This window comes from Pseudorasbora parva, chromosome 13 (assembly GCF_024679245.1).
Source record: "Pseudorasbora parva isolate DD20220531a chromosome 13, ASM2467924v1, whole genome shotgun sequence".
Lineage (NCBI taxonomy): Eukaryota > Metazoa > Chordata > Actinopteri > Cypriniformes > Gobionidae > Pseudorasbora > Pseudorasbora parva.
In genome coordinates this window covers 29,637,319-29,651,714 of record NC_090184.1, presented here as the reverse complement: position 1 = coordinate 29,651,714, position 14,396 = coordinate 29,637,319, and the positions used below count along the sequence as shown (strand labels likewise).

Here is a 14,396-nt window from a genome sequence, read left to right as displayed (position 1 = left end):
CGTTTTTCCCACCCCTCGGATTGAGCCCTGTCAATGGTGAGTTTCCAGACCAAACATCTTGATCTGGGTCTGGCTTGTCAGGCTACTATAATGTATCTACCATCTTGTTTTTCTTAAAATCAAAATCATTACCAAAAATGCACTTCCATTTTTTTTAAATTATGCATTTAATTTCATCTTGGCCATGCAAAATGAATACATTTCTATTTTTCTTTCAATTTTATTCTTAACCCTCTCAAGGCAGGCGTTGCTGATTTGCAACAGTTATAAACTAACTACCTTATTACTCCAGATACATATTTTATGAATTTTTTTTACTCAGAAGTACCACTGCAGGACTTGGTTGTCCATTAGCAACAAACAGTTTCCCACTTGCTCACCAGATGGCAGTGTAGTCTCACTTCCAACACGTCTGTTTCCATGGGTTCCCTGAAACTGATTTTCTTGGCATCAATTTTGTGTAAGTATCACTATCAACCTCCATTTATTTGAAACTAAAACTGCATAAGAAGAATCATAAGTGTATATAGACACAGCAAATGCCAATTAGTAGATTTGATCTCTTCTGTATTTTTCCCCTGGTGCAGCTCTATTTACACGTAGCCGATTTGCAACGTGTGGCCAGATAGGTACCACTGGATACCACATGCTTTATCTACTAGTTTGCAAAAATTTTGAGCAACAGTTTATACTAGGGTTATTTTCCTATCACCAGTGTTTACTTATTACTTTGAGTTGTCATTGAGGGTATATCATATGGAAAATTTTATAATTTGGAGTGAAGTTACAAACAATCAGAGGCAGATTTGATCAAAAGCAATGGCACAATACCATGTTCATTTGACTGTTTAGTGAGGAAAACTGATGTAGCCTAAATTCCATGGCACTTTTATTAGTACAGATCATTATGTCAAAGCATTTTTTGGCAAACTACCTAACAGAATACTCTCTATGCAGGATTTGCAGTGTGTAATGGCAGGCAAACGAAAGTGTTACTCAGTCGGGGAAGTCATTGAGTACATTTGCCTTCCTGATGGTGCTTTATCTGACACAGAATCCATTCCAGACGATAAAATTGCTGATCCAGATTTTGAGGAATCTCCTGAAGCATACGAGTCTGACTCCAGCTTTGATGATGATAAGCCACAGGCAGAAATACCAAAAGCTAACCTCAACCACCTTGATGTTGAAATTCATAACATACATGCAGACAGTGACACTGAGGTCCCAGATGACAATGAACCTCAGCCAGGCCCAGCTCCAGTCAACAAAGAGTTTTCTTGGAGGCAGAGGAAACCTCCAGCAGCTGACATAGACTCTTCATTCAGAGGACCTGCATTCTCACCTCCCCCAGACGAAATACCAAGTCCAAAGTGGTATTTTGATCAGTTCATGGACAAATCTGTGTTTGAACATATTTCTCACCAATCTAACTTGTATGCAGTTATGAAGAATGGCCCAGAACTGAAAACAACCCCTTCTGAAATAGAGCAGTTCATTGGTTTACACATCTTGATGACCGTAGTACGTATGCCATCGTACCGCATGTACTGGCAGACGGCAACCCGCTACGACCCAATTGCGACAGTCATGGGACGTAAGCGATTTGATAATCTACGTACATACATTCACATGAACGACAATACCAATGTGAAGCAAAAGGGTGAGCCTGGATACGATCCATTATTCAAGGTGCGTCCAGTTCTTGAGAAAGTCCGTTCCAACTGTTTGAAGGTTGAACCAGAAGAAAACCACTCCATTGATGAGCAGATGATCCCCTTCAAAGGAAAGATTGGAATGAAACAGTATATCAAGAACAAGCCGCATAAATGGGGAATCAAGGTCTTTACTCGTGCAGGTGTCACTGGACTAGTCTATGACTTTGAAGTGTACACTGGAAAAGGGACCGTAACCAATGAGCGTGGACTTGGTGTTGCCGGTGAAGTTGTGCTTCGTCTCGTATCAGAAGTTCCAAAAGGACTAAACTACAAGTGCTTCTTCGACAACTGGTTCACTTCCCCTGAACTCATTGTGGAACTGAAGAAAATGGGAATTCTAACAGTTGCTACCATCAATCGTAACCGTCTCCGTGGATGTACCCTCAAGAGTGACAAGGAACTCTCAAAGGCCGGGCGTGGTGCGTATGAAGTGAAATACGAAAAGACAAGTGGGATGTCCATCGTGAAGTGGTATGATAACAAGGCAGTGTTGCTGGCATCATCCTTCATTGGCCCTGAACCTGTTGAGAGATGCAGAAGGTGGTCGAAAGAGAAGAAGGAATATGTGGAAGTGGACAGACCCCACATTGTCAAGGTGTACAACCACAACATGGGAGGAGTAGACTTAGCAGACATGTTTGCAGCTCTCTATCGCATTGACATCCGCCCACGTCGTTGGTATCTGCGCATCTTGTACTACTTGATTGACCTATCACTGGTCAATGGTTGGCTCCTCTATCGCCGTCATCTCACCCAGAAGCAGGAGAAGAAGTATATGCCACTTCTTGACTTCCGTGTTCAAGTTGCAGATGCCCTCATCAAGGTTGGCAAACAGGCTGACTTGAACAGTAGGAAAAGAGGACGACCGTCATTGGAAGATGATCCAACGTCCCATCAGGCTGCCCCACCTCAACCTCCACTTCAGAGGATCTCTGCACCATCAGTTGATGTCAGATTAGACCGATGCGATCATTTCCCCATCCATGCTGAGAAACGTGGACGATGCAGACTGTGCAAGACTGGCTACACGCAAACGGCCTGCCTGAAGTGCAAAGTACTTCTGTGCTTTACAAAAGACAAAAACTGTTTCTTGGAGTACCACATGACAAAGTGACTTGGAAACATAACCTACTCAATGAGGATTTGAGATATTGGATTTGGATCCCATATTGTTACATTGTTCTCCCACTGAAAAGCACTTTGTTACATTGTTCTCCCACTGAAAAGCACTTTGTTACATTGTTCTCCCACTGAAAAGCACTTTGTTACATTGTTCTCCCACTGAAAAGCACTTTGTTACATTGTTTGAAAAGTTGCATATAAAAAGTTATTGTTCATATCATATTCAGTCGTCAGTGTCTTATTACCACACTGGGCCAATGTTGCAAATCTGCAACATCCCAGAACGCCTTGCATGCGAAGGTCTCTCTAAAAAAAAAGTCAGGATTCTATTGTAATACCCCATATGATGATTTTCCCCAAATATCAGATTTTTCCTGTTACTAAAACTTAATTTGAGCCTGAGAGGGTTAAGAGTCACTCATCTGATATCATATTATGTAAAAAGTATGATGCAAGATGCCTAAGGTTTTCAGAAACACCTGTGTGCTTTTGTAGCATCTCTATCATCCCTCAGTAGATATGATGGATTGAGTGAGTCTGGAATGCTTGACCAGGAGATTGCCCCCAGCTCAGAGAGTCAGAATATGCTCATGGTTGTCTTGCCATAGGCCCATACTGCAGAACACTGGTTAAACCTTCACTCTGTCACACACACATACACGGCAATGAGGATATTTCTGTTTCCGTTGGCATAGCAACAGAAAGCAATCATTTCCCTCACTTAAAATCTTGCAGCATCCTTTCTTCTCATTTGCCCCCTTAATAAGAAAAATCTTTAAAAAGTCTCCCTCATGCTGGACTCTTCATCAGTTTCTGAAAATCAACAGAGACATAAATGAAGGGGGAAAAACGAATGTGCATGTGGTAGGAGAACAGTTTGAAGTCCTACAGTGGGCTGTAGTATATCTGTTATTGTCAGCAGTTGGTGCAAATGCAGCAGACTGTGAGATGTGTTTTAAAGAAGGTTTTACACAAAACATTTTTTGATGACCTAGGGCTAGTGTGAGAAAGTTTTGAAATTGTTGATATGCCATTACTGAGTTGCTGATGACTGAACAGAAAGCATCAAATAAATCAGTAATGTTTTGTACATTATGCAGTAGTTGTCAAAAGCGTCAGTATGAATTTATAGTTTTAATAGAATGACAGTTGTTAGTAGTATAATAGGTAACACTTTACAATAAGGTTTCATTAGTTAAGATTAGTTAACTTATTAATCTTAATGTTAATTTCAACATTAATACATTATTAAAATCGAAGTTATATCTGTTAACATTAGTTAATGTAAACTATCATGAAAAACAATTAATGTATTTTTAACTATGATTTATACTGTAACAAAAATATTTTTTATTGTTAGTTCATATTAGTTAATGCAATAACTAATGTTAACAAATGAGACCTTATTGTAAAGTGTTACCATATTATTTATAATGTTGAAATTTATGGGAAAAACCCTCAAAATAATTAATTACGTTTTTAACTGACTATCATTGCACTATTAAACTATTAAAATCATAAATTATTTGTAGTAAAGTTTGTTTTATTAAAAAATAAAATTTAACATAAATATAGCATTTGGTAACACTATTTTAAGGTGACGTAGTGACATATTACTACATTAATAACATAAAATTATGCATAATTATAAGTAACTAACCTTAAACCAAACTCTACCCCTAACTGTAACTCTATAGTAAGTACATGAGGTTAACTAATATTAATCAGTACTTATATGAGAAATTATAATGTAAACATCACCTACAAATAAAGTGTAACCCAGCATTTATTATTTAGAAATCTTTTGTAACATTATATTTAAATTAATTAACTGTAACTTTAACAATAGAAGGCATTATTGCTGAATAAAAGCATCCTTTAGACTTGGAGTTAAGCTTTTCTCTGAGAAAAGAACAAAGAACGGCACTGAAGTCATTCTTAAAAAGGGAAGATGTGTTGGAGTTTAGCCGACCGGATACGGCGAATGTTTAATCTATTTACAAGCTCTGCTTTACCTTCGTTGCTCTGGTTGGTGTAGCGCTATCCTATCGCGTGCAGAGGGAGTTTGAAAGACAACCGTTTATCCCGCCCCTCGGATTGCGCCGTCAATGGTTGTTTCCAGACCCAACATCTTGATGTGGGTCTGGCTTGTCAGGCTAACTGACCCCTAATTTTACAATGGTAGTGTATTATGCACATTAAATATGTTACTAAAAGTAACATTTCTAAATTCTTTTGACCTGGTCTGTGAAACTGTTGGCAGGGCAAGTAAAAACCTGAATAACCTGACTGCCCAAGCAGACACATCTTTAATTCTGACTGAGCACCTGTGAATCTGTGGTTGATATACTATAAAACTATATGATATTGCGTGTTTTAGTCCCAATGTTAGCCACAGGACATAACAGGTGATAAATGAAGTTACTCTCCCTCACTAGAAAGAGAGTAACAAAGAGAAAGAGCAGAAAGACATCAAGAGAGAGGGAGAGTGAGAATATTAAAGCAACATAGAGAAAGAGTTTGACAGACAGAGAGCAGTGCGAGCTTGTGATGCCCTGCAGGTGAATTGAGCGCTACACTCATGCAACAAAGTCCACAGTGGGTCTGTGACACAACAAATACATATTTAATAGCTTTATGAATGATATGTGCGACAGCAGAATAGCACAGGTTGCTCGACGTATATGCTATTAGTGGCTTTTTGCTACTCTTTCTCTCTCCTTCATCCACAGTGATAGTGTAACTCTCTTAAAACCACACAGGATAAACAGCCCCTGCTCGATTGGGTCCCCCTCCTTCTCGCTCCCACACATTGAAACTTGGCACACCCATGGAGTAGCTGCATCAGAGAGGCCCTCCGCCACTCTTCTGCATCCCACACTGCACTGGGGCTCCATACCATGGCACCCTTCAGCCATGCCACCCAGGGGAAGGTAAAAGGGAAGACACTGCTCACATTGGGTGTAGGGTGGGGGTGGGGTGGGGTCACACTGGGTTAAGTCAATTTTGTGTTTATTGCTGATGATAAAGAGACAAGACTGAGAGAGCGTGTCTGATAAGCGACAGTGCCAGTCTCCCGTACACTGTCTCGACATACAAATAAAAGCAGGAAATAAAAGTACACATATTAACCTCAATGAACATGTCAGTTCTAGGTCAAATATCCTTTTTTTAACTTGCTGTATTTAAAACAAAACAAAAATCGACAAGATGAAAACCATCAGCTACATGTAGTGCTAAATGGAAGCACAGGGATATTGTGCCACTTTCTCTGTATCCTATTACTGTAAAAAGGTCCCCATTGCCTCTGTTCCTCTTATTATTCTGCCCTGTTTTGTTTGTTCTTTCTTTCATTGTTGTCTCATTTGCGTACATAGAGCAGGTTAGGAAGGATCCCTACTGTTCCGTTCCTTAATGAGATAATAAAGCTGATGTGTACACGCTTAGTTGTACGTGTCGATGGTTGCACTTCCTTGTTCTTGGACAAATTGTGTCATGCTGATTGGTCAAGAGCATGGCAGGGTGGGTATGAAATTAAGTGACCTTGCTTGGATTCAATTACCTTTATATTGAAAGATGTCATGTTTCATATTTTAGTTAATGCTAAAATACGTTATATACTGATAAAATACTAATTTGGAAGTCATAGTGTAAAATAACAAGCATTGTATATGCATTTATATACAGTGAGTACAGAAAGTATTCAGACCTCCTTAAATTTTACACTCATCATTAAAATGTTTTCTTATTAATGCACACAGCACCCCATATTGACAGAAAAACACAGAATTGTTGACACTTTTGCAGATTTATTAAAAAAGAAAAGCTGAAATATCACATGGTCCTAAGTATTCAGACCATTTGCTCAGTATTTAGTATAAGCACCCTTTTGATCTAATACAGCCATAGAGTCAGCCAGAGTCTTTTTTAGGAAAGATGCAACAACTTTTTCACACCTGGATTTGGGGATCCTCTGCCATTCCTCCTTGCAGATCCTCTCCAGATCTGTCAGGTTGGATGGTAAATATTGGTGGACAGCCAATTTGAGGTCTAGAGATGCTCAATTGGGTTTGAGTCAGGGCTCTAGATGGGCCATTCAAGAACAGTCACAGAGTTGTTGTGAAGCCACTCCTTCGTTATTTTAGCTGTGTGCTTAGGGTCATTGTCTTGTTGGAAGGTGAACCTTCTGCCCAGTCTGAGGTCTTGAGCACTCTGGAGAAGGTTTTCGTCCTGTATATTCCTGTACTTGGTCGCATTCATCTTTCCCTCGATTGCAAACAGTCGTCCTGTTCCTGCAGCTGAAAAACACCCCACAGCATGATGCTTCCACCACCATGCTTCACTGTTGGGACTGTATTGGACAGATGATTAGCAGTGCCTGGTTTTCTCCACACTAGGGGTGTCCCCGACTAAAGATTTACACATTCGAATCAGAATTTTCAAATCTCTCTATGGTCGAACTATAGTCGAATCATCTGTGTGTGTGTAAAACCATAGGCCGTGAAAAAATAAACGGTATAAACGGGTTGGGAAGACTATTGACTATTTTTATTTTACTTTACACACGGCATACAGCCACCACTTTTAATAAAGTGATCAAAACTAGGCTACACTACACATTCGTAAATTAACTGTTCTCTCATAACATTTAAAAGCCACGATCAAAACAGCCGATTGTTCTTAAGCCGATTGTGCCTAAAGGGGGTTGCACACCGGACTGAAGCTCAACGCCGTGTCTCAGGTATCGCACACCAGGCAGACATGAACATTATACGCGCAAGCTCAATTTTGAATCGACTTCTAACAGAAGAGTTGCACGATGAGTGTATCTTGTAGCACAGGGTGAAATCAGTATGTACATTCATGATTTGAGGGAAATATACACTTTAATCGCCGTGGACAGGCGTCTAATACTGCCGTCTGTGTATGTGTTCGAATTTTAAAGGCACGGCGCATCCGGTGCGAAGCTCAGTGCCCTGAAAGGGGCGATCGCTCAGCGCCGCGACATGTCTTTATAACACTAATATTGACCACCCCCATATTGCCAAAATGGTATGATCCTCGTTTCATAACACCCACGAAGATTCGACCATGAGATCAGTGGTCGAATCCGGTCCTGCATCGATGCATCGAATCTTCGACTATTAGGGGTCACCCCTACTCCACACATACCACTTAAAGCCAAAAAGTTATATCTTGGTCTCAACAGACAAGAGAATCTTATTTCTCACCATCTTGGTGTCCTTCTGGTGTTTTTTTTAGGAAACTCCATGAAGGCTTTCATGTGTCTTAATGAGGAGAGGAGAGGCACTGTGGAGAGGCTTCCGTCAGGCCACTCTGCCATTATACCCCAACTGGTGGAAGGCTGCAGTGATGGTTGTTTTTCTACAACTTTCTCCCATCTCCCGACTGCATCTCTGGAGCTCAGTCACAGTGATCTTTGGGTTCTTCTTTACCTCTCTCACCAAAGCACTTCTCCCCCGATAGCTCAGTTTGGCCGGATGGCCAGCTCTAGGAAGGATTCTGGTCGTCCCAAACGTCTTCCATTTAAGGATTATGAGGCCACTGTGCTCTTAGAAACCTTAAGTGCAGCAGAATTTTTTGCAACCTTGGCCAGATATGTGCCTTGCCATAGTTCTGTCTCTGAGCTCTTCAGGCAGTTCCTTTGACCTCATGATTTTCATTTGCTCTGACATGAACTGTGAGCTGTAAGGTCTTATATAGAGAGGTGTGTGGCTTTCCTAATCAAGTCCAATCAGTATAATCAAACACAGCTGGACTCAAATTAAGGTGTAGAGCCATCTCAAGGATGATCAGAAGAAATGGACAGCACCTGTGTTAAATGAGTGTCACAGCAGGGTCTGAATACTTAGGATCATGTGATATTTCAGTTTTTCTTTTTTAATAAATCTACAAAAATTTCAACAATTCTGTGTTCTGACAATATGGGGTGCTGTGTGTACATTAATGAGAAAATAATTTAGGTAATTTTTTTTTAGCAAATGGCTGCAATATATCAAAGAGTGAAAAATGTAAGGGGGTCTGAATACCTTCCATACTCACTGTGCTATTTTGCATGTTCTCTCTCTTAGAAAATCCAGAAATCACAATGTATGATTTTTTAAAAACTATTTATTTGTATGATACAGCTGCAGATATTGCTGCAAGTATTTGAACACCAGAAAATCAGAAATTCAATGTTAATATTTGGTACAGTAGCTTTTGTTTGCAATTACAGAGGTCAAACATTTCCTGTAGTTTTTCACCAGGTTTGCCAACAATGCAGGAGGGATTTTGGCCCACTCCTCCACAAATATCCTCTTTAGATCAGTCAGGTTTCTGGCCTGTCGCTGAGAAACATGGAGTTTGAGCTCCTTTCAAAGATTCTCTATTGGGTTTAGGTCTGGAGACTGACTAGACCACGCCAGAACCTTGATATGCTTCTTACAGGGCCACTCCTTGGTTATCCTGGCTTTGTGCTTCGGGTCATTGTCATGTTGGAAGATCCAGCCTCGACCCATCTTCAATGCTCTAACTGAGGGAAGCAGGTTGTTTTCCAAAATCTCGCAATACATGGCTCCGGTCATCCTCTCTTTTCAATACAGTGCAGTCGCCCTGTCCCATGTGCAGAAAAACACCACCAAAGCATGATGCTACCACCCCCATTCTTCACAGTAGGGATGGTGTTCTTGGGATGGTACTCATCATTCTTCTTCCTCCAAACATGTTTAGGGAAATTATGACCAAAAAGTTCTATTTTGGTCTCATCTGACCACATGACTTTCTTCCATGACTCCTCTGGATCATCCAAATGGTCACTGGCAAACTTAAGACAGGCCTGGACATGTGCTGGTTTAAGCAGGGCAACCTTCCGTGCCATGCATTATTTCAAACCATGACATCTTAGTGTATTACCAACAGTAACCTTGGAAACAGTGGTCCCAGCTCTTTTCAGGTCATTGACCAGCTCCTCCCGTGTAGTTCTGGGCTGATTTCTCACCTTTCTTAGGATCATTGAGACCCCTCGAGGTGAGATCTTGCATGGAGCCCCAGTTCGAGGGAGACTGACAGTCATGTTTAGCTTCTTCCCTTTTCTAATGATTGCTCCAACAGTGGACCTTTTTTCACTAAGCTGTTTGGCCATGTTAGTAGTTGGATTCTTACTGATTGTATGGGGTGGACAGATGTCTTTATGCAGCTAACGACCTCAAATAGGTGCATCTAATTTAGGATAATAAATGGAGTGGAGGTGGACATTTTAAAGGCAGACTAACAGGTCTTTGAGGGTCAGAATTCTAGCTGATAGACAGGTGTTCAAATACTTATTTGCAGCTGTATCATACAAATAAATAGGTAAAAAATCATATATTGTAATTTCTGGATTTAAAAAAAAAAAAAATGTCTCTCACAGTGGACATGCACCTACAATGACAATTTCAGACCCCTCCATGATTTCCAAGTGTAAGAACTTGCAAAATAGCAGGGTATTCAAATACTTTCCTCACTGTATATACATACATATATATATATATATATATATATATATATATATATATATATATATATATATATATATACACACACACACACACATATATATATATATATATATATATATATATATATATATATAGAGAGAGAGAGAGAGAGAGAGAGAGAGAGAGAGAGAGAGAGAGAGAGAGAGAGAGAGAGAGAGAGAGAGCCAAAGGCCAGATAACCTCCTCCATATGACAGAACTGGTCATCTATGTGACTGACAGATCATGTGTGAGATGTAGTGTATATGTCCTGCATTGACAGGAGGCTGTATTAGGATGCACAGAGGCTCCACAGAGATACAGAATGACTGATGAAGGGTAAAACAAACATGGTATTAGGGAGCTGTTAAATAATGATAGCGAAAGCCAGTGCACACCGACCTCAGATCAGCCACATGTCCTCAGAGAAAGAGAGAAAGTGGTGGGTTGAGAAATGTGTGTGTATTCTGGGGGGTGGGGGCTGTATTTCCCAACAAGTAATTCATATGTGTAATCATGAACTTCACTTTCACATTTGACTTGCACGTTCATTCCATTACAGGCGCAATTTATGGATAGAGGATCTGTAATTGCCACAGGCTCACTGGACCTCCTTTGGGTAGTTAAACCCACACATCTGTGTGAAGGGTTAACTGTGGCGGGAGACATTACTATGTTCAGAGTTCTGCCTCATTTCTTCTTAACACAGTCTTATAAATTAAAAGCACGCTGGGAGCTGCCTGTTAGGAGCTGTCAAATGGTTGCATAGCAATTATCTGCTAACGAGGATTAATCGACGCTAATTTAGCTTTGGTTATTTAAATTTTTTTGATAATTTTTTTTTTTTACAAAGTGATCGAAAGGCTCACATGATAGCTCCCGTCTGGACGATTACAATCCTTGTAGTGTTTTTAAATGCACAGTCAGACAACTGGTATTTTATGTGAATAGTGAAACAGGTATGAACAGCCATTAAAATACATTAAAAAACAGTCTCTTGTAACCATTGTTCCTAATTTGAGTGCTTATTTTTCTCAAGCTGAGGTGTGCCAGTCTCTAGGGAGTCAGTCCCTCTTGGATGGCAGACAAAGGTCTGTTGGTGGGACCCCTTGAGGGCAATACTCAAAATGGTGTCTGTTCATGACACTCTGAATGGCATAATGCACCAGTGGTAGTCGAGGACCTCCTAGTGTTCAAGAAAACAGTCACTTGCATGTATATCTCAGCCTTTACAGTACATTAAATGCAGTTCTTTTTTATATTCTGATTTCATAAAAAAACAAAATCCACTTATGTAATGATAGGTCGTGATAACCATTAATGTCTATTAAATTGTTATTAAAACTATTATTGGTCAGACCGGGGTTTTAAATAAGATTCGTGACCAAATGCCTTTATGCATCGGAAAAACTAAACAGTAACATCCTCGCGCATCCACGAGGTGCAGAATTTTTGTCCATTCCTAAGGCATCAAATAGATTCTAAATTAAATTTTGCTCTGGTTGTCTTTCTAATGATGGATTCTGTCATGGTCCTGGGATGTGTGGAAAAAACGCGAGCATTGTAGAGCAGAACAGGTAGGTTACCAAAGCAACGGGTGCCAACCGTCCGCTCCGCCCTCATCCGGTACAGAACAATGCAAGCGCTCTCCCTCTCCAGAATAAAAACGTACGAAGCACGACCGTGAAATAGTTGAGAATATTACATTATACTTGCTCGAAGTACGCTGTTTTTATTAAATGGTTAATGTGTGTTAAATGTCGCTCTAAACAACACATTGATAGGCGATCGCGCGAGTGACGGTGCCTGAGATGCCCACAGGAGGATGGTGCGCGAGACCCTCAAGTGGTCCACGAGAGCAGCTGAAGTACCTCAAACAATGATTTACCGAGACGTATCGATTAATTTACATCAACATAGTTGTGATTTAACGTCCACCATGTCGTTAGCCCCACGGAAAAAACTCTCGCGCCCCTTTGCGCCCCGGCAACCCCAGGAATTGGGTACACGAGCTTACCACACTCATCTCCCCGCGCCCGTCTCGCATCGAATCGTCCAGTGCCAAAAAAAAAACAAAAAAAAAACAAGTGAATAAAATCAAGTTGTCTTAATAAACATTATCATGATTTGCTGGGATGGAAAAACGGCCCACGTTGTGATTTTCTGTGACATCCCGATCCCGTCAGCAGGACAACGTCATGCCAATTCGTCAGATACCATTACTACACCACCGTTATTGCTAAGAGGGACCGGCGTTGCTATGGCAGCCAGCTCTCAGAGTAAGCCTGTTCTGCCCGGTTGGGGTGAGGGATGAATATGCTCGGTCAACCCGAGGTGTAAGATTGAAAAGTTGCGCACAGCAATGTGGGTTGCGCGTAGGTGGAATCAAACGAGCGCTGTCCCGAAGCATATTGAGAAGGTCTAAAGCATCGGCAGAAGCATATTGAGAGTTGAAGTCCCACAATCACATATACAAACAGAGACACAATTCACTCACATATTGTCAAGTAGAAAAAAAAAACCTTTACCGTAGACTTGACAGGGACGTACAGGACGGGCTTCCCCGATGTCTCTTTCTTGTTGTGCTCGCCCAAGATGTTGCAGCCGACCTGAAAGCCTTTGGACTTCACCCAGAATTTGAATTTGGCGTTAATGTGGCTGTTGTCGACATAGACACCGTCGGACTCCTCGTTCTGTAGCAGGGTCTGCATGATTTTGTTGTATTTTCGGCGCGTGACGGTCTTTGTTTTACCAGAGTCTCCGTAAGTCCGGAGACACCAGTCCTGAAATTCGCTGAACATCTCTGCCTCCAGCACGACGGGACTTCGGCTTCTTTTTGTTAAATCCGCGCATGGTTTCTTAGTTGCCATTCCTTCCTCTTTGTGAGCCGCGTGCCCCTATTCGAACGATCAAATGCAACTACAACGCCTGAAAATGATAGTAGACTCCCCCTCCTCTCCCTGTCCCGCTACGAGGATGGATCGCTTCGACACCGGTGCTGGAGGTCCACCCCCGCTAAACAAGACGAAAAAAGTCGTATTGTGTGTGCCTGTTTCGGTCAGCCGCACACCTGTTTGCAGAGACGCCTCGCTTACTGTCCCAAACCGCAACGGCAAATGTCACTTGCACACATCATCCGCTGAGGAACTGAGAGAGGGGGCCGTCCTACCAAGCGGGTATCTCCCACCTGTGCGTAAACGGCTCGAGGACCAGCAAGTGGGAAAAACCCCGAGGGTCGATACCGTAAATGTAAAAAAATACGCAAACCTTCCTGGCTCCAGGAAGGGATAAAAAGAGCTCGGCGTAACAGACTTTAACGGCCCACTTTTTAAACGACCGGCGCGAGCGTGCGTTCTAATTCGGGCTGTGACACAAGCCTGTTGATGTCATATTGGCTTCAGAATGCTTAGCAAAAACGAATTGTCCGAATTATGTTAATACTGATGTTTCAAACAAACGCTATGCGGATTGAAATAGCCTGCCTTCACGAGCCGTGACGCTCTACGACTGTCCCACTCTTTCCACCTGTTTGAATCGGACCTGCGCGTGCTGCTGAAGCCACAGAGATCGTCCCAAATTGACATTCCCCGTTTCTAATCTTCAAGATGTAATAGCTGCTGGCAGTTTTGTGACAGAAACGTCTGCCGTGGCTCACAATAAAATAAAAAGCAGCCGTAATGAAGTAGTAGGCTATGTTTTCTTTCTATCTTTTTTTTTCAGGAAGTAGACGGTGCAGCGCGTGGACGCAGTGGTTACAAAGCCGATAGGCAGTAGCTAGTGTCGCAATAAGAGAACATTTTCCTTTTCAGACAAAAAAAATGAAAAGGACCGACTTGATGTTGTTAAACAACATTTGTGAAAACATTCATATTGCGTATATTGAAATAAATGGAATATATATCAATAAGGTTTAAATATGGCTGTTCTCTTGTAAAATGACAGTGATTATAAAACAACAATAGCAACACCAATTGGTAACCTTTTCTTCATTTTTTAAGCGATTAAGGTGTATTTTTTAATGTAGTGGCCTATCCATTGAG

General features: G+C 41.3%; 2 protein-coding genes across 2 annotated transcripts in view; one reads left to right on the top strand and one right to left on the bottom strand.

Annotated features, from left to right (window-relative positions):
- Positions 1–14,093, bottom strand: part of nol4la (nucleolar protein 4-like a) — a 53,783-nt gene extending 39,690 nt beyond the window's left edge. The window contains exon 1 of the mRNA XM_067413848.1: positions 12,885–14,093. Within this exon, the coding sequence (XP_067269949.1) occupies positions 12,885–13,226 (342 nt within the window). The 5' untranslated portion in view covers positions 13,227–14,093. The remainder of the gene's footprint in view (positions 1–12,884) is intronic.
- Positions 233–3,224, top strand: LOC137038866 (piggyBac transposable element-derived protein 2-like). The gene is made up of 2 exons (XM_067413849.1): positions 233–460; positions 958–3,224. The coding sequence occupies exon 2, from the start codon at positions 973–975 to the stop codon at positions 2,830–2,832; it is 1,860 nt and encodes a 619-aa protein (XP_067269950.1). The 5' UTR covers positions 233–460; positions 958–972; the 3' UTR covers positions 2,833–3,224.
- Positions 14,094–14,396: the final 303 nt, after the last annotated feature.

Coding starts and splice junctions, on each gene's coding strand:
- LOC137038866 (XM_067413849.1), top strand. CDS start 973: ATGGCAGGCAAACGAAAGTGTTACTCAGTCGGGGAAGTCATTGAGTAC.